Source organism: Ovis canadensis, chromosome 10 (genome assembly GCF_042477335.2).
Source record: "Ovis canadensis isolate MfBH-ARS-UI-01 breed Bighorn chromosome 10, ARS-UI_OviCan_v2, whole genome shotgun sequence".
Lineage (NCBI taxonomy): Eukaryota > Metazoa > Chordata > Mammalia > Artiodactyla > Bovidae > Ovis > Ovis canadensis.
The window spans coordinates 88,016,127-88,034,622 of NC_091254.1; the positions used below are offsets into that span (position 1 = coordinate 88,016,127).

The 18,496-nt window shown below is 42.6% G+C and overlaps 1 protein-coding gene across 1 annotated transcript in view; it reads left to right on the forward strand.

Moving 5' to 3' along the window:
• Positions 1-8,055: 8,055 nt before the first annotated feature.
• The window catches only part of RAP2A (RAP2A, member of RAS oncogene family), a 41,799-nt gene continuing 31,358 nt past the window's right edge, over positions 8,056-18,496 (forward strand). The window contains exon 1 of the mRNA XM_069602401.1: positions 8,056-8,793. Within this exon, the coding sequence (XP_069458502.1) occupies positions 8,480-8,793 (314 nt within the window). The 5' untranslated portion in view covers positions 8,056-8,479. The remainder of the gene's footprint in view (positions 8,794-18,496) is intronic.

The following is an 18,496-nucleotide window of genomic DNA, read 5'->3' on the forward strand; positions in this document are numbered from 1 at the left end:
ATAAACAAAAATCCTCATGACTGGCTTTTGCCATAGTCTTCTTCACTGGAGGGTGTTTCACTCTCCACAGTACTCTAGTGATCATTTTACGTGGTTTAGCATCTTCATTTTACATATGAGCATAGTTGCTCCTTAGTTTTAAATTTTTTATTAAAAACAAAATGCATCTTGGATTTATGGGAAAGGCCTTTGCAAATGCAAAACACAACAAATATTAGTTACTTTATTATGAGTAACATCAAGATACTCATATGTCTACTATAGCTTAATTTTTTTTTTAATATTTTTAGATTTGTATAGACGATAGCATGAGAAAAATTACTAGAACTGTATTTGACCAAAAACCAAATAATAGCTGACAAATTTCTGATTTTAATACAGGTATTTATTGCTGTTGCTATACTATTACATTTGAAAAATCTATTTTTTTTTAATTTCCAAAATGTATCACTAAGCTGTAATTTATTACTCCTTAACAGCTTTTTTATTGAAGTTTTTTTTCTCCCTATGGCAAAAAGGTACTGTACAGAAAACATTTTAAATTACATTATTTACCAAAAAGACTTATCTTTATATATTGCTGGTCTGTTGAAATTTTTTTCAATCAACTTCCATTCATTTTTACATAAAAGCTACCATGAAAAAAAACTCTAAGCAAAAATTGTTTTCCAACCTATCTTCCATCTTCATTTTTTGCTTCACCTCATTTTCTTTCCTGCTTCCATTTGTGAAACTGTGAATCCCTTCTTCATGATGTCCTTAAGTCCATTATTACCACCTATGACAATTTCTTCATGGCACCCACATTATAAATTATTCATTATTTTGAATAATGCCTTAATTTACCCATTCCTGTCCATTTTATTGATAATTCACTGATTTCTAAGATGTCAGTGTTCTCTTTTGTCAGCTCCTGCTCGACTATGTCCAATTTACCTTGTTTGTGGACCTAATCTTCTAGGTTTCTATGAAATATTGTTCTTTACAGCATTGGACTTTACTTTCACCACCAGACACATCCACAACTGAGCGTTGTTTCCACTTTGGTCCAGCCACTTCATTCTTTCTGGAGCTATCTGTAATTGCCCTCCTGCTCTTCCCCAGTAGCATATTGGACACCTTCTGACCTGGGGGGCTCATTTTCCGGTGTCATATCTTTTTGCTTTTTCATACTGTTATGGGGTTCTCGTGGCAAGAATACTGGTGTGATTTGCCATTCCCTTCTCCACTGGATCATGTTTTGTCAGAACTCTTCACTATGAACCCTCTGTGTTGGATGGCCCTGCACAGCATGGCTCATAGCTTCATTGGAGGCAAGCTCCTTTTGTCACAAGGCTGTGGTCCCTGAAGGGCTAGGTACCTTTGTACTCTTCCACTTTTTCTTCTGTATTCTTTATTTTTTGTATAGTATTTTTGTATCTGTTATAATCTTGCTTTGAGACTTCTGATTTTTTTCCTTGAGAGTTGTCACTAGAATGGTGCTGCTATAGAGTTGTCACTAGAATGGTGTCACTAGAATGGTGCTGCTATAAGCAATCCTGTATCACCCTTCATTTCACTCCACTGCATTCCTGCTTTCTTCTGTTCTTTAGGTTGTCACTTCCTCCAAAATATGGCTTCATATTAATTTTCTCAGACAGCTTTCCTTGGCCAAATCCCCTCCAGGTTATTACATTTCTCTTGACCTCTAGCAATGCATGTATAAATGGCACATAATATAGCATATTAAAAAGTAGAGATATTACTTTGCCAACGAAGGTCCATCTAGTCAAGGCTATGGTTTTTTCTGTGGTCATGTATGGATGTGAGAGTTGGACTGTGAAGAAAGCTGAGCGCCAAAGACTTGATGCTTTTGAACTGTGGTGTTGGAGAAGACTCTTGAGGGTCCCTTGGACTGCAAGGAGATCCAACCAGTCCATCCTAAAGGAGACCAGTCCTGGGTGTTCATTGGAAGGACTGATGCTAAGGCTGAAACTCCAATACTTTGGCCACCTCATGCGAAGAGTTGACTCACTGGAAAAGACCCTGATGCTGGGAGGGATTGGGGGCAGGAGGAAAAGGGGAAGACAGAGGATGAGATGGCGGATGGCATCACCGACTTGATGCACATGAGTTTGAGTGAACTCCAGGACTTGGTGATGGACAGGGACGCCTGGCATGCTGCGATTCATGGGGTCGCAGAGAGTCGGACATGACTGAGCGACCGAACTGAACTGAATATTACCATGTACTTAAAAAAGTGGTTTTTTAGTTTTATTCAATTATTTAGTTATGCATTTTCTAACCTTATTATTTTATTATACCCATTGTAATTCCAGATTTTTTCCCTCCTTACTAGCATTAATTATAACCATTAACATAATAATTTAAATGTGTAATCAGCTGCCTATGATGCTGGGAGGGACTGGGGGCAGGAGAAGAAGGGGACGACCTAGGATGAGATGGCTGGATGGCATCACTGACTCATTGGACGCGAGTCTGAGTGAACTCCAGGAGTTGGTGATGGACAGGGAGGCCTGGCGTGCTGCGATTCATGGGGTTGCAGAGTCAGACACGACTAAGCGACTGAACTGACTGACTGAACTGATACCTCCTTCTAGAATACAAACTCTTTTGGCTAATTGTCTATTGTTATATCCTCAGAGCCTAGAATAATATGCATAATAAGTGCTCAGTAAATATTATAATGTCTTTGAAATACCATCCAGGATATTAGTAGAAAGAAAGTGCTCATGAGTGTTTGCTAATCTTTTTAAACATATTTTTGTCTCAAATCCCTAATACTTTGTATAACAGTTGAGATGTATCTGACTGCAAGATGCAGAAAACCTAACAAACTGAAAAACATAAATGGAAGGACTAGCTGTTTACTTAGCTATGGTCCAAAAGTGGGCATTTACAGTATAGGTTTGACATTTCAATGTTGTCATCAGGATTAGGCTCTTACCATCTTTCTTCTTAGCCATCCAAAGTATCACAGGCCAAAGATGGTGACCATGTACTCACATTTCAAAGTGCAAAGCAGAAAGCAAGTGATGTCAAAAATGGGGATGTCGACTTAGTCTTATCAGAATCCCATAAATCCCCCAGTCCAGCATCCTTCTTCCCAGACCAACAGCAGGAACTGAATCATGTGCTTACTTCTGAACTATTAGTAACCGTATACGGGGGGAAGGTGCTACCTTCAATGATCAATCCTGATTCACCTTTTTTTGTTTCTTCAAAAATAAAGGAAAACTGCAGGATACGCAAGCAACATTGTGCCTGGCCTTCTGTGCTCAATAAATTACACTAGAGTTATGTTCCTCTGGGCTTCCCTGCTGGCTCAGTGGTAAAGAATTCACTTGTCAATGCAGGAGACTCACAAGACAAGGGTTTCATCTCTGGGTTGGGAAGATCCCCTGGAGGAGGAAATGGGAACCCATTCCAGGATTCTTGTCTGGATTATCCCATGGGCAGAAGAGCCTGATGGGCTACAGTTCCCATGGCTGCAATGAGTCAGACATGACTGACCACACAGGCACACATGTTCCTCTGGACCTTCAAGCTCTTAAGATTCTTCAAGGTTTTTCTTTTTTTTCTTTCCCTTATATTTTAATCATTAAGCCTTTCCTTCTGGGTTTTTCCCCCCCTCTGCTTAAAATTGCCTATTGAAAAATTTCTCAACAAAAAGGTTTCTTTCACTGATTTGTTTACATACTTGATTTCTGCATTCTAATTCTTTTCTAAAGTATTGAGACATATCATATCTTCAAAAGAGACACGCATTTATTTTGCCCCTTCCTTTTCACTCTTCATGAATATTTTTGATTCTAACCTGTACTGGAGCCTGGAAGTCCAAGAAAATGTCTTCAGCTCTCTTTATAACTGCCGGGAGCATTTCATAGGTTCTAGATGTATTTGACTTGTCCTTCCCCTTTATGGCTAATCAGAGATACATAGGTTTTTATAGAAAGCAATAGAAATCAGGGTCTTATACCCAAGAAGCTCTGGTCATTTAAAAATGCCCTCTCACTTGTTTACATTAAATTCATTGCATGCTTGCTTCTTGCTATTGCCAGAAAGTCCCAGAACACAGTGTATTCCCCACTTCATCCCATCTTTTCCAACATCTTTCACAGAAGCAAAGAAAGGAGCTGGGTTTCCATGGTAACACAAGTGTGACACTTGAGGGTATATGGGCATAGGTGAGAGAACTCTCAGATTCAGTGAGGAGAAATGAAGTTTCTCTTTCCCTCTCTCTTTTTTTTTCTCCCAGCAGTGCACTTCTGAAGCTAAAGAGATCCTAAAGTGTCAGTGTACACTGTTAAGTTTTCACTAGCATACAGATTTACCACTCTCGGGGAAAATTCAATTTCATTTTATCTCATTTTTATTTCGTGTTTTCCACGAACAAACGAATGGAGATATTTTATTTCTAAAATCACTCTCAGAATAGATAGTTCATGCTAGCGTAGCAATCAACACGATTAAGGGATCAGAAGATACACACCCAATTCCCACCCAAATCTTCAAAATTCTCTCCACATTTCAACACCCTTTCTTATAGCAGCTAATTCTTCAACCAGCATTTCACACTGAGCCTCAAATCAGGTCATGACCAAGACAGAATAAGTAAGAAAATATGATCCTACGTGACATGTTTGTCTGAGTGATTAAAAATCTATCTTTATGGCAGCACTGAGAATGAAACTGAGGCCTGTCAGAGAAATATAAATGAGGTATAACTACTCCAAGAGCCACAGTCTCTACCCTTCTCATCAAGAAAGTCCACACTGATGAAAGAGCAGGGAAAATAACCTGAGAAATGTCCCCTAAAACTTCTCCTCTTTCTATAGGGCTAAGAGGAGTAAATGGGCACTCCATTCATTATTTTTGTGTATGTGACAAATTCTAACAGATGCATTCCAGGTCATAGCTTCTCAACATCTGGGGACCTAAGAAATCAAAACAGTTGCTTAAGGGTACATTCTGGACCCACAATCCCAATGCAAACTTATTTATGTGCTTCTTTATTCATTTATTTTCACTGCACCAGGTCTTACTTGCAGTAGGAAGGATCTTTATTTTAACATGCAGGATCTTTAAGCTGTGGCATGTGAACTCTTAGCTGAGGTATGTGAACTCTTAGTGGCAGCATGGGAAATCTAGTTCCCTGACCAGGGATTAATGGAGAAGGAAATGGCAACTTACTCCTGTATTCTTGCCTGGAGATCCCCATGCCAGAGGAGCTTGGCAAGCCATCGTCCATGGGGTCTCAGAGAGTCGGACATGACTGAAATACACACCAACAGGGATTAAAGCCAGGCCCCTTGCATTGCGAGTGCAAAGTCTTAGCCACAGGACCACCAAACAAGTCCCTCAATGAAAATTTCTCAAAAAAAGAAAAGAACACGTTGCTGGACTTTTATTCCTTGCAAAGTGAATGGTTTTCCAGTTCCGTTGTAATAGAAGGTACTATACAGGAAGTAAAGAACTATACAAAGAGAGAAAGTGTGCTGTTTCTTGGCTCTATTTAAACCGCAACATGTCTAGGAACTTATTAACACAATACTCAAGTTGGATATTAAAAAAGACAGTATGTCTATTCTGTGAAAGAAGTATAGCTCTTACAAAGAAACCACAAAAAGCATGTAAGTTTTACACAATATATGAAAAGTCTAAAAAGCTAATTGACCATTGTATGCACCTACAAAATCATCTTGAAACATGCCTGCCAAAAAAGCTTAGATGTGAAGCTTTATCTCAAACCCATGTGAGCTCTTAATTTTAATTCACCTAGTCACATTACTAGTTTAAGATGGGATAACAGACCCTCTTTGGCTTCAACTCTCTTGAAACTTTCCTCTTGATTCTTAGTTCTTTTGCAATCTGCCTTCGCTGTTGATTCTGGTGGCTCAAATGTAACTCTCATATTTTGATATGTAATCAAGAAATAACGACTCATTTATATATTACTACATATTTTGACAGGGCACTTTCCTGCAATTATTTTAAGCACAAACTTGAGGAGTTATACTATACCAAGGTAATGCAAAGGTCAGCTATCCATTTTAAGGTAAGAGAGCCATACAGCTGTTAGGACACTGCTAAATTTGAGTACATCTTTATAGTAGTTCGATAACTGACGAAAAAAAAGACGATAAAAGAACATGTTTAATTGATTAACACAGACCAAAACCCTCTCTACAAGATGACATCGTGGGGACCAAAAAGGGTGAAGAGGCATACCATGATCAAACCTTGCAGTGGTTGCTGTTTAGCCACTAAGGTGTGTCTGACTCTTTTTGCAATCCCTTGGACTATAGCTCACCAGGTTCCTTTGTCCGTGGGATTTTTCAAGCAAGAATACTGGAGTGGATTGCCATTTCCTTCTCTAGGGGATCTTACCAACCCAGGGATTGAATTCAGTCTCCTGTGCGAGTCGTGTCGCCTGTATTGCTAGGGGATTCTTTACCACTGGAAGCCCCAGATGAAACCCTAGAAGTATAGAAATTTGTAATTCCCAAGAAACGTATACTAGTAATGGATGGGTGTAGACTGGTTACAGAAGGACATAGTTTAAGAACGGTAAACCCAATAACCAGTTATTGCAAAATACAATCCAGGAATACTTAGGGACCTAAGTTCTCCTAAATTTGACTTTATGGATGGGAGAGAATGTGTAATTAGGAGAACAGTAAGTGGCAAAAGTGAGTTGCTAAAAATATTTTAGGAGGCACACCTGGAGAACCCATGCAGCTACTGCAGTACGTCTCCCTAACGACTAGAAAATTTCTCACCCTAAAAACAAGATACTGTTCTCTCGATTCATCCCACGATTTAGCCCGCATCCCTCAACACTATTTCTGTGTGCCTCATTTAGGCAGAATGCCACGGAGACGACATTAAAGCGAAATGCATCACTCTCGCTTGCAATTCAACTCGTTCCTTCGCCAGAATAGGGTGCTGCGACCGCCACCTCAATCAATGACCCCGCCCAAGCCCCACCAGCTCGCCCCTCTCTCCATACTACCAGTCTGTGTCGGCAAGAGAATCGCGATTTCTGATTGGCTCAGAGCAAGTCTCCGTCATGCGTGAGCTCACCTACCATTGGCTGGCAGAGCACGCTCAGCCAAGCCGTTAGCGATGGGAGGGCGGAGCCTGCAACTGGACTCCCCCCATTGGCTGGTGGATGGCATCACGTGGTAAAAGGTGGCTCTCCATTGGCCGAGAGTGGCACCACGGGGTCCACAGAGGTGGGCTGGTTGGCTGAGATGGACCCCTAGCTTCCTACTAGGTTGTCCCGGGTGGCTGTTGCTAAGAGGTGTCCCTGGGCTTTGGGGCTGTGGCCGAGGTCTCCGCTCTCCCGATTTTCCAACCGCCCGTGGTGACAGGGCGTGGGAAGAGCTGGACTTTCTCTCAGGCCAAGAAAAGGGCGGGGCTGGGGGAGGTGGGCGGGACCCCCGGCGACGTCACCGGGCGTGGGCCCCGGCTACCGCGGCCTCACTGCCTTGGGCAGTAAGCTCCCTGGGGCCTCTCGTGTCTCCCTGAGTGTCCTGAGGCGTAAAATAAAAGCTTCCTTTCGTGGTGTGCCTGCTTCTCCTTAAAACAAAGAGCCTTCTCGTTATCTTTATAAAAACAAATCCCTCAGGAATGCTGACGGACCGGGTGGTGTCCAGCCAGGCCCTCGTGCCAGGGTCGCCGTTTGGGCCCTGCCGGTGTCTCTCTTCTCACTCCCCTCCTCAGGTTAAATCTCGGAGACTGCTCTGGCCCCTCCAACAGCCTGTCTCCGCCAAAGTCTTGAACTTGGCGTGTTCAGGTAGAAACAGCTCCCGTCGCCGGTGGAGAACTGCGCATGCTCAATATGCCCCCTACCCACTGGGTTTGACGGACTGGGGTGTTGTCGGGTGGCCCAGGTGGTTGTTTATCTAAGCCGCCAGCCGAGGATTCCGCGCGGCGCAGAGCCTCCCGGGAGCGCGCGCGAGGCCGGTCGCCTAGGCGACGGGGGCGCAGGGGCGGGGCTGCGCCTCAGGGCCCCGCCCCCCAGGCCTCCAGGCCCCGCCCCCCGGCAGCGCTGCGGCTCGGACTCGGGAGCGCGCTCCGCCGCCGGGAAGAGCAGCAGCCTCGGCAGCGGCGGCGGCGGCGGCGGCGGCGGCGGCGGGAGGGGAGCTGGGCGTGGAGGCGCGAGGGGCGGGGCGGCCGGGCGGGCGGCACTGCGGGCCCGCGGTTCGGCGGCTCGGGCGGCTCCTTAGCTCCCGCTCCCCGCTCGCCTTCAGTGCCTGCCGGCGCCCGCGGGGCCGCTTTGCAACCTGGCTCGGCCCCTATGCCCGGGGCTGCGCTTACCTCCGCCGGCGCCCGGGGGACCGCGGCGGCCGTGAGGTGGGGGCGGCCGCGGGAGTCGGCGGGGCCGGCCGCCGGCGCAGGGTCCGGGCGCGCAGCTAGGCGGGCGTAGGTCTATGTCGCGGGCGGCGGCGGCGGCGGCGGCCGCGGAGGGACGATGCGCGAGTACAAAGTGGTGGTGCTGGGCTCGGGCGGGGTCGGCAAATCCGCCCTGACCGTGCAGTTCGTGACCGGCACCTTCATCGAGAAATACGACCCCACCATCGAGGACTTCTACCGCAAGGAGATCGAGGTGGACTCGTCGCCGTCGGTGCTGGAGATCCTGGACACGGCGGGCACCGAGCAGTTCGCGTCCATGCGGGACCTGTACATCAAGAACGGCCAGGGCTTCATCCTCGTCTACAGCCTCGTCAACCAGCAGAGCTTCCAGGACATCAAGCCCATGCGGGACCAGATCATCCGAGTAAAGCGGTGAGAGGGCCGGGGGCGCGGGCAGGGGGCTTCGCCGGTGGGGGCCCCGCGAGCCCTCCTGTTCGGGGATCAGAACTCCCTCCCGCGTGCTCCGGCGTGGCCGTGGGCTGGAGGAGCTGTCTAGCGAGAAGGCTCTAGGATCATAACGCTTTATCATAATTTTTTTTTTTTTACCAGCATCATCCTCATCCTCTTGAATCTCAAATTTGAGTGCTTTGTTTCACAACTCAAATTTGGCATCCCACAAGCACAGCTCTTTGTCTCTTGGTTGTTACTAGTAGCGCTTGTGCAGAACCCCCAAAGCAAAGAAAGTTTAAAACTCGCAGAGGGGAGAGGGGCGGGTTGGTTTCTGCTGGGAAGAGGGCAGCTGTGCAAGTATAGTGGAGACATTTTCAGATTCAACAACAATAAAAAGACCTTTGCAGTTAGATGACAGCAAAAATTGCTCACACATACGTGGTAAACATGTCAAGTCCGAACGAAAAAGACCTTTCTCATTTCATAGAAGACTGAATGGTGCCAGGGCGTTTGAACAAAAATGAACTCTGCAATTAAGATGAAACTTGAAAGACAGATTATCATATTATTTGAAGACTTGGCTCAGTGGAATCGATAGAGTATATTCTAGTATATAGAAGCACAAATATACCACTCCCGTTAAAGAATGTGACAACTTTTTTTTTCTTTTTTTAGTCTAGCTGCCTTATTCCTCTCAAAAACAAAAAAGAAAGAAAGAAAAGGGGGGAGGGGGAGACATTCCTGAAAATAAAGCAAGTTTCTTCAAAGGTGTGACTCAAATATTAGCTAATGTAAAGTTAATGGAAATAAATAAGCACTTTCCTGATAGGAACTCTTTTACTCTAAACTGTGCATTTTGAAAATATGGCTGGTAGCTTAAATGGCTTATAATATTTGTATTCTCTTAAATTGATTATATTTTTTCCTATAATTTCAAGAATCAGAAATGCAATGTCTCAGTTCCGAGTTTTGGCAAATTTTCCTAATTACTGGTTAAGTGCACATTACTGGTTTGTCTGATTCTTATTATTAATAATTGCTAATAATTTTGATCTAGTGTAATTTTGTTTTTCTTACCCAATTCTACCTATAACCCTAAATTAATAGACATTGGCTGAAAGCTAGCTGTAAGTGTACTGTAGACGTAATCTCATTTTTAGCCAAGTTGAATCAACTCATTTTGAAAGAGCAAATACCAAGTCATGTGCCCTCAGGGGTTGTTCAAAAATTCATTACAAGAAGCAGATTTTTGATGCCACATATGAGATCAAAGGGGAAGCCCTCTCCTGAAGTGCTCCCTGACCTTTAACTCATTGAATATGCACTTTAATAGGTAAATTAAAATTTTGTATATTACTTCTTCCATTAAATTTCAAACTAGAATAAAGTGAATATTTTTATGGTCTCTGATGATGTTCTAAGATCTGTGAATCTGATAGCTTTTTTTTTTTTTTACTTCTTCAGTATCATTTTCTTAAAGTTAATTGCTATAGTTAACATAGGAATACTTTGGGTGTTAAAGTATATGATATTAAGAGGCTCAAATCTTTAACACTTCCCCTGGTCTATTAACAACAACAAAAAATCCCTAGAGAACAGGGCAATCAAACACATTGTCACATGTCAATCAATCTTAGGCTGTATACATATATCACATTAAAGTAAATGCCCCAACTGCTCCACTCTTTGCATTTACATATATACAGATAATACATACATTGATAAAGTCACATGCCCGGTGCAAACTTCTTGACAGGAGCCTAGGGGATAGAATAGGGCAAAATGTCATTGGATCGTATAGTTCACAGGATTTTGTAGTTTCTCTTGGTATATTTGAGATCACCAATAATGAGTTAGTCTGAACTTAGTGTACTGGAGCAATTTATTTGTTTGCAGTATGACCCAGGAAGAAAAAAAGTAAAACTCTACTTGCCCTGATGTCATTTTACTCACTCATGTTAGTTCCTGATGTAAAAGGTTGAAAAAAAAAATCAGCTGATGTGGAGTTCATAAGCTCAAGATAATTGTCTGTAAGAACCACTTGGGCCTATCTGTCCTGATATTTTTTTTACCTCACCCTAACCTCATTATCTGGCCTCCCAGCCTATAGCATATTTTAAACAATATTGAAAGAAAGAATCTGTGTATTTTATGTATATTATAATACAGTATCTGTTATGCATTTATTATACTAGAGCAGGCATTCAGTGTTTTGATTCTTTAACTTTTCCCACTTAAAGAGTAAAATGTGATTTTCAAATAAGTGCATTTTCTATTATTTTTGAGGATCAATTTTTAAGCAGTTGCTGTAGGAGGTATTTGTAGTTGTTCTTTCCCCTCTGCCAGTTAGCTGCTTTACATATTACATACAACAGTTGTTTGAGGATGTTTAATATCACCATAATGCTGATGACATAAGTGAAATGTAGAGAGGGTTGATATTTTTGGCCAAAAACTAGTCACTGGTGGAGGGGATATTTAAACCAAATCTGCATGAATCCATGTACTCTTCTCTTCCTCTACACCAGGCTGCCTTTGAACTTGGCATTTACTGACAAATTCAATTATGGAGCCTTTCGTCTACGGCAATACTATTCAATTCAAATGTAATTGTGGGCCACGTGTAGTTTTGAAATGTCTAGTAGCTGAATTTTTTTTTAATGTGAAACAGGTAAAATTAATTTTAATAATAAATTTTATTTAACCCACTCTAAAATATTGTCATTTCAACATCTAATCAGTATTCAGGAATTGAGGTATTTTCATCATTTTCTTTTGCATACTAAATTTTCAAAACTCGGGGTTCTGTTTATACTTACTGCACATTTCAGTGTTTATACAGTATTATTGCTGTATTTCAGTTGCTCGGCAGCCACACCTGGCTCCAGGCTAACATATGGGACCGTGCAGGTCTAAGGTGTAAATATTTTGGGAAAACACTTGCTTCTCTAAGCTCCAGCTTCCATGTTGTGAATTAAGAGTATGGCACGCACCTCTCAAAGAATCTGCCTGCAGTGCTGGAGACCCAGGTTTGATCCCTGGGTCAGGAAGATCCCCTGGAGAAGGAAATGGCAACCCACTCCAGTATTTCTGCCTGGAGAATCCCATGGACAGAGGAGCCTGGTAGGCTACAGCCCATGGGGTCTCAAAGAGCTGGACACCACTAAGCGACTAACGCACACACGTGCATGCACCTCTCAGAGTCTTTGTTAGTATTAAATGAGGTAATACATTTTAAGGTATCCAGCGCAATACCTTGAACATAAAAATGCCAGCTGTTATTTAACTTTGTCTCCTTGTCTGCTTAAATGTTATTTTAAAGGAAATAAATTTGTGGCTGCATTTTGAAATTCATTACCTAGTATAGACCAGTAAAGTGTTAGTCACTCAGTTATGTCTGACTCTGCGTCCCCATAGATTGTAGCCCCCAAGGCTCCTCTATCCATGGGATCCCCAGACAAGAATACTGGAGTGGGGAGCTATTCCCTTCTCCAGGGGAATCAACCTGACCCAGGGATTGAACCCGGGTCTCCTGCCATTGCAGACAGATTCTCAGGGAATCAGGGAAGCCCAAGATGATACTAAAAAAGTGATAGTGATGAAAACAATCCTTGGAAAAATTTTGTTGGTATTCTTTTAAAATATTTTCGCTTATTAAGGATCTTGCAGGAAAAGGCCACAGAATGAACATGTAACTTTTACTGTACCATCTATTCGTGGGCAATAGTGAAATGGAACGTGTCGCTGGATTGTTCTTGTATTGAGTGTTGCTTCTAGAAAATATAAAAGTGTCTCTCAGTTCAGTTTAGTTGCTCAGTTGTGTCCAACTCTTTGCAACCCCATGGACTGGAGCACACCAGGCCTCCCTGTCCATCACCTGGAGGCTGCTCAAACTCATATCCATTGCGTCAGTGATGCCATCCAACCATCTCATCCTCTGTTGCCCCCTTTTCCTCTTGAGTTCATTCTTTCCCAGCATTAGGGTCTTTTCTAATGAGTCAGTTCTTTGCATCAAATGGCCAAAGTATTGGAGTTTCAGCTTCAGCATCAGTCCTTCCAATGAATATTCAGGACTGACTTCCTTTAGGATGGACTGGTTGGATCTCCTTGCAGTCCAAGGGACTCAAAAGAGTCTTCTCCAACACCACAGTTCAAAAGCATCAATTCTTCAGTGCTCCGCTTTCTTTATAGTCCAACTCTCACATCCATACATGACTACTGGAAAAAGAGTAGTCATAGGTTCATGGATATTCATACACAGATTTCCCATGCCCCATCTGAAAGGAGAGCATTCCTATGAAACCTTTCCTAAGCCACAATGGCATAAAGCAAAGAAGTGGTTACCTTAGGACACATCGTGCTTACAGATACACACAGAAAAATCTAGGTAAAGCTCAGATGTGCGTGGCAGCTTGATGCTGAGATGCTGAGTGGTTCCTGGGGAGAGAGCTTGGGGGTGCCTCTCTCCTTGATAGGGTAGTGCTACTTCTTAGCTGCTCACATCAAACCAAATGCTGAACGCCATTTTCATTTTTCACTTTTAAAAGCAAAAGTCACCTGATTTCTTTTGGTTATCAAAAACAGGTACTAACAGAGGTCTTTTATAAACGCGAAGTGGCATAAAGCAACTTTGGAAAAGCACAGGACATTTGGAAAGTGCATACGAAAGTTCCTATCCAAGCCTAGCGGGCCGACTAAATGATGGTTTTTATAAATTCCCGTGCTTTCTTTTTTTGAAATTGACTTTGGATGAGATCAAACACATAGGGAAGAGTGGCGGGGATAGAGAATATATTTCAGTTGAAATAAAACTCGAATTCTTTCTAATGTCATGGGTGCTTGTCCCATTCCTCCCAGGGTAAGCTGTGGTCCTGACTTGAACTATCTTGGAACATGCTCTGCAAGGCTTGTCTTAAGATAAAGCTGAGAAATCCTCCCCATGACCAGACTCAGCATGCTCTCGTCCTTCCTGGCCTTTCCAGCTTCACCTCTGGCAACCTTGTTCGCCCCTTGCATTTGAGTACCCAGACATCCTTTTAGTTCCTCAAAATTGCCTGTCTTCTGGACATTCCTTCTACATGTAGAAATCACCTGCCTTTTGCAGTTAAATCCTCCTCTTGGTGGTTTTAGTTTTTTAGTTGTGGAGTCATATCCGACTCTTTGCAACCCTATGGACTGTAGCCTGCCAGGCCCCGCTGTTCGTGGGATTTCCCAGGCAAAAATACTGGAGTGGGTTGCCATTTCGTTCTCCATGAGATCTTCCCGACCCAGGGGTTGAATCTGCATCTCCTAGTGACTCAGACAGTAAAGAATCTGCCTGCAATGCAGGAAACCCAGGTTACATCCCTGGGTTAGGAAGATCCCCTGGAGGAGCAAATGGCTACCCACTCCAATATTCTTGCCTGGAGAATTCCAAAGACAGAGGAACCTTGCAGGCTACAGTCTGTGGGGTAGCAAAGAGTCGGATATGATTGAGTGACTAACACACACATAAAAGATTTCCTCCTCAGGGAAGCCTTGCTCATCTTCCCAAATTGAATTTCCTCCTTCCCATCTTCCCACACTATACTGACTTCATGCCTCACCCCTTCCCTCAACCACACATATTTCAGACATCAGTGGTACCCTGTGCTTCCCCTCTTCTGGTAGTGCTCATCAAAGTTTAAATATTTGGGTGATACTTAAGTACAATCAGTCTTTCTTATTAAACTCTAATGCCATGTGGCTAGCACAGCTCCTGGCACTTAGGAAACAATCAAGAAAAATATGTTGAAAAAACTTTAGTGTTCAAAGAAAGAATTACTTTAGTGGCCTCAGTTTCCCCAAGCATTTGAATTTTACAGAGAGAGGAGGTGATTCTTTAAAGTCCATTTTGTAGCTGGAGTAGACAGTCTCCCTTCAACTCTAAGAGAATACTTCTATCTGCTTAGGGCAACCAGAAAAGAGGTAGTTTAATAAGAACCTTAACGAATTAGGAACGTGACGTCGTCCAGATGGAGAACACGGCATGGGAAATGCATAGGGGGTTTTGTTTAGGTCCTTAGTCGTGTCCCAGTCTTTGCGACCCCATGGACTGCAGCATGCCAGGCTTCCCTGTCCTTCCACATCTCCCATAGTTTGCTCAAACTTATGTCCGTTGAATCGGCAGTGCCGTCCAACCATCCCATCTTCTGTCATCCCCTTCTCCTGCCTTCAGTCTTTCCCAGCATCAAGGTCTTTTCCAATGACTCAGCTCTTTGCATCACATGGCCAAAGTATTGGAGTTTCAGCTTCAACATCAGTCCTTCCAATGAATATTCAGGACTGATTTCCTTTAGGATTGGCTGATTTGATATCCTTGCAGTCCAAGGGACTCTCAAGAGTCTTCTCCAGCACCACAGTTCGAAAGCATCAATTTTTAGGCGCTCAACCTTCTTTATAGTCCAGCTCTCACATCCATACAGGTCTCTCACATCCAAACCATAGCTTTGACTAGATGGACCTTTGTTGATAAAGTAATATCTCTGCTTTTTAATATGCCGTCTAGGTTTGTCATAGGTTTCCTTCCAAGGAACAAGCATGTTTTGATTTCATGGCTATAGTCACAGTCCACAGTGATTTCGGAGCCCAAGAAAATAAAGGTGGTTTCTGTTTCCATTTTTCCCCATCTATTTGCCATCAAGTGATGGGACCAGATGCCATGATCTTAGTTTTTCGAATGTTGAGTTTTAAGACATCTTTTCACTCTCCTCTTTCACCTTCATCAAGAGGCATTTTAGTTCCTCTTTGTTGACTGTTAAGTAGACCAGATTAGCTAAACCAGGAATTTATATAAAGTGTGAGAGGAGGTAAGGCTAAATATTAATATGCAAAGCTGAATTACAGAAGGTTAAAGACTTTCGGACTTGATCTTGTAGTCAAGGAGCATGATCAAGATTCTTGCTGAAATGGTAATATGGTGATGATATGATAGATTCTGGCTTAGTGATAATAGACCAGAGTCAGAAGGAAGAGTTGTAAGATTTTGTCAGAGTCTCATATAAAGATTCTGAGTTAGCACAGTGTCTGTCGGAACAGAAAGGAAAGAATGGATGCAAACAATGTGAATTAATCAAACTTAGGGGGAGAGACGAGGGAAAGGTCAAAAGTAACCTTCACATTCTGAACATGAGCGAATAGGATTAGGGAGGAATAGCTGCGGGAGATGTTTTCACCTTTGGAGATGGTGATCATCCAGATAGATGCACCTAATAAGCAATTAGGATATTGGAATAAAGCCTGAAAGGTCAGTTTATGTATGAATAAATACAGAGACTCGAGATCATCATAATTCAGACTTGGAGAGTAGACAAGACCTTCTGGATAGAGTATAGCGAGACAGAAGTGGGTGGCCAATAATAGAAAATAAAATGTACATGGCCAAGGATAGAACTTGAGAATTGCAAGTTACCTAGGGGAGACTTAATATGTACTACCCAAGTGAGTGAGTGACTTTTTTTTTTTTTACTATTCTTATGTATATTTCTCTATCATTTGAGAGATCACTTTTAAGTGACCAGCTGGTTGTTTGCCCTTTTTCTTTTCACAGCAAGTTGCCAAAAAGCCTGCTCTAGGGTAGAGATGGATTGCCAATTGCTAAAGCATAGATCTTGACCCGAAGTAATTTGGCGCATAGAGCTAAAACCAGGAAATACATCCAGTGCTGTTTGTCCCAATAAATGATTTCTGGAGTCTGCCACCAACTCCTTCTTCCCCAAACACTACCTTGCCTGGTTTGATCCCTCCGAAAACCAAAATTGTAATTGAGAGCTCCTCCAAGGTACAGAGCCTAATAGATATGAGTCATCTTTTTACAGCCCAGAGTTTTTTTTTTTTTTTTCCCCCTGAAACGGGAACTTGGTTTGACTACAATGTAAAATTAGAGTAAATTACAGTAGAGTCGGGTTCTTTTTACCATCCCAGGATTAGAATTTTTTGAGTTCACTGTGTAGATGATGGGTCCCTCCAGCCCAGCTTTCTGGGAATACCTCTGTCTAGTTAGCACGATAAGGGAAAAAGTAGTTTGCTATGAATCTTAAAGAATCAGCAGCCTGTGACTTGCAAATCTTAATCTAGTTAAGGTTTTGTAATCATTTTTGTATCAATAAAATCTCTAATCAGGGGAATCATTACAGTTTCTTTTTAAAGGTAAAGAGGGCAAAAATGAATTTAGCCAGCCATCCATGCCACTGCACACCGATGAAAGATAGAAGCCCTCCCCAAATGGATAAATCCTCTGGCAAATGGAACAGATGGATGATTCGAAAGGCAATCTGACCGGCCACTGAAATGAGAAGTCTTCAGGCAGGCAGAGGACACTGACCTTCTAACTCTCCTTTAGGAAAAAGCCAATAATTGATAAATGTTAAGGAGTAGGAACTAGTAAAATATGTCTGGATGACAAAACCAACCGGAAAAGCCAAGACAGCTGGGATCTTTTTAAGTTTCCCAGTAACACTACCCTTGAGTGGTCTAATTGTATGACATCTTTTCAGAAATTATACATGGCACATTAAGGTACATACATTAGATATTCATACATATTTCTAAGCAGTGATCTTTACATAACACCAGGCATACCACGCTTCAGGAGGTTTTTTCCCAAGGATAACTTTTCCTTTCTATGGTGTCTCTCTCAGTCATCGTCTCTGGAACCTGAACCCCTGGGGAAAGAAGGGTGGCTCCCATTCCAGGCTTTCCTCTGGCCCTGTTGGGGCTTCCCCCTTTCTCTCCATCTGTTCTTACCTACTGTTTCCTCATGTCCTTATGTTTTTCTGGCCTATAGTATAAAATGTACCCCACATTTGTGGGGAAAAATATTTGAGTTTGAATATGAGTAGACTTTAACCCAAGATAAAATGGAGACGGAATAATTGCAGAAGTAAAAATGAAGAGAGTGGATTTCTCTAGGAAATGTCTTATGAAATATTAATGGTGTACAGAAATCTACCATGTAGATATTTGCCTTTTTATTTGTAACTTGGACAGTTGTGAAAGTGAAAGTCGCTCAGTTGCGTCCGACTCTTTGCAACCCCATGGCCTATACAGTCCATGGAATTCTCCAGGCCAGAATACTGGAGTGGGGAGCCTTTCCCTTCTCCAGGGGATCTTCCCAACCCAGGGATCAAACCCAGGTCTTCTGCATTGCAGGAGGATTTTTTTTTTTTTTTACCAGCTAAGTCACAAGGGAAGCCCAAGAAAACTGGAGTGGGTAGCCTATCCCTTCTCCAGCAGATCTTCCCTACCTAGGAATCGAACCAGGGTCTCCTGCATTGCAGGCCGATTCTTTACCAACTGAGCTATCAGGGAAGCCCTTTGACCGCTGTGGTTCATTAAATTAAAAGTCATTCTCTGCCTGACAGAAAAATTTCTTAAACACACTTTTATGGTTTATCAGATCTAGCGTTTTAGTACAATGATATCAATAATGACAATGCTGTGATTTTAGACATCTGCATTTCAGTAAAGTATATAAGTAAAATATATTGATAAGATTTAAGGTTATCAAAATATATTAAAACATATTTTGATAACCTTAAAGATTAAACCTTCTAAGATTTTGACATGGTGTATACTATTGAGTGGGCTTCCCTGGTGGTTCAGATGGTAAAAAGAATCTGCCCGCAATGCAGGACACCTGGCTCCAGTCCCTGGGTTGGGAAGATCC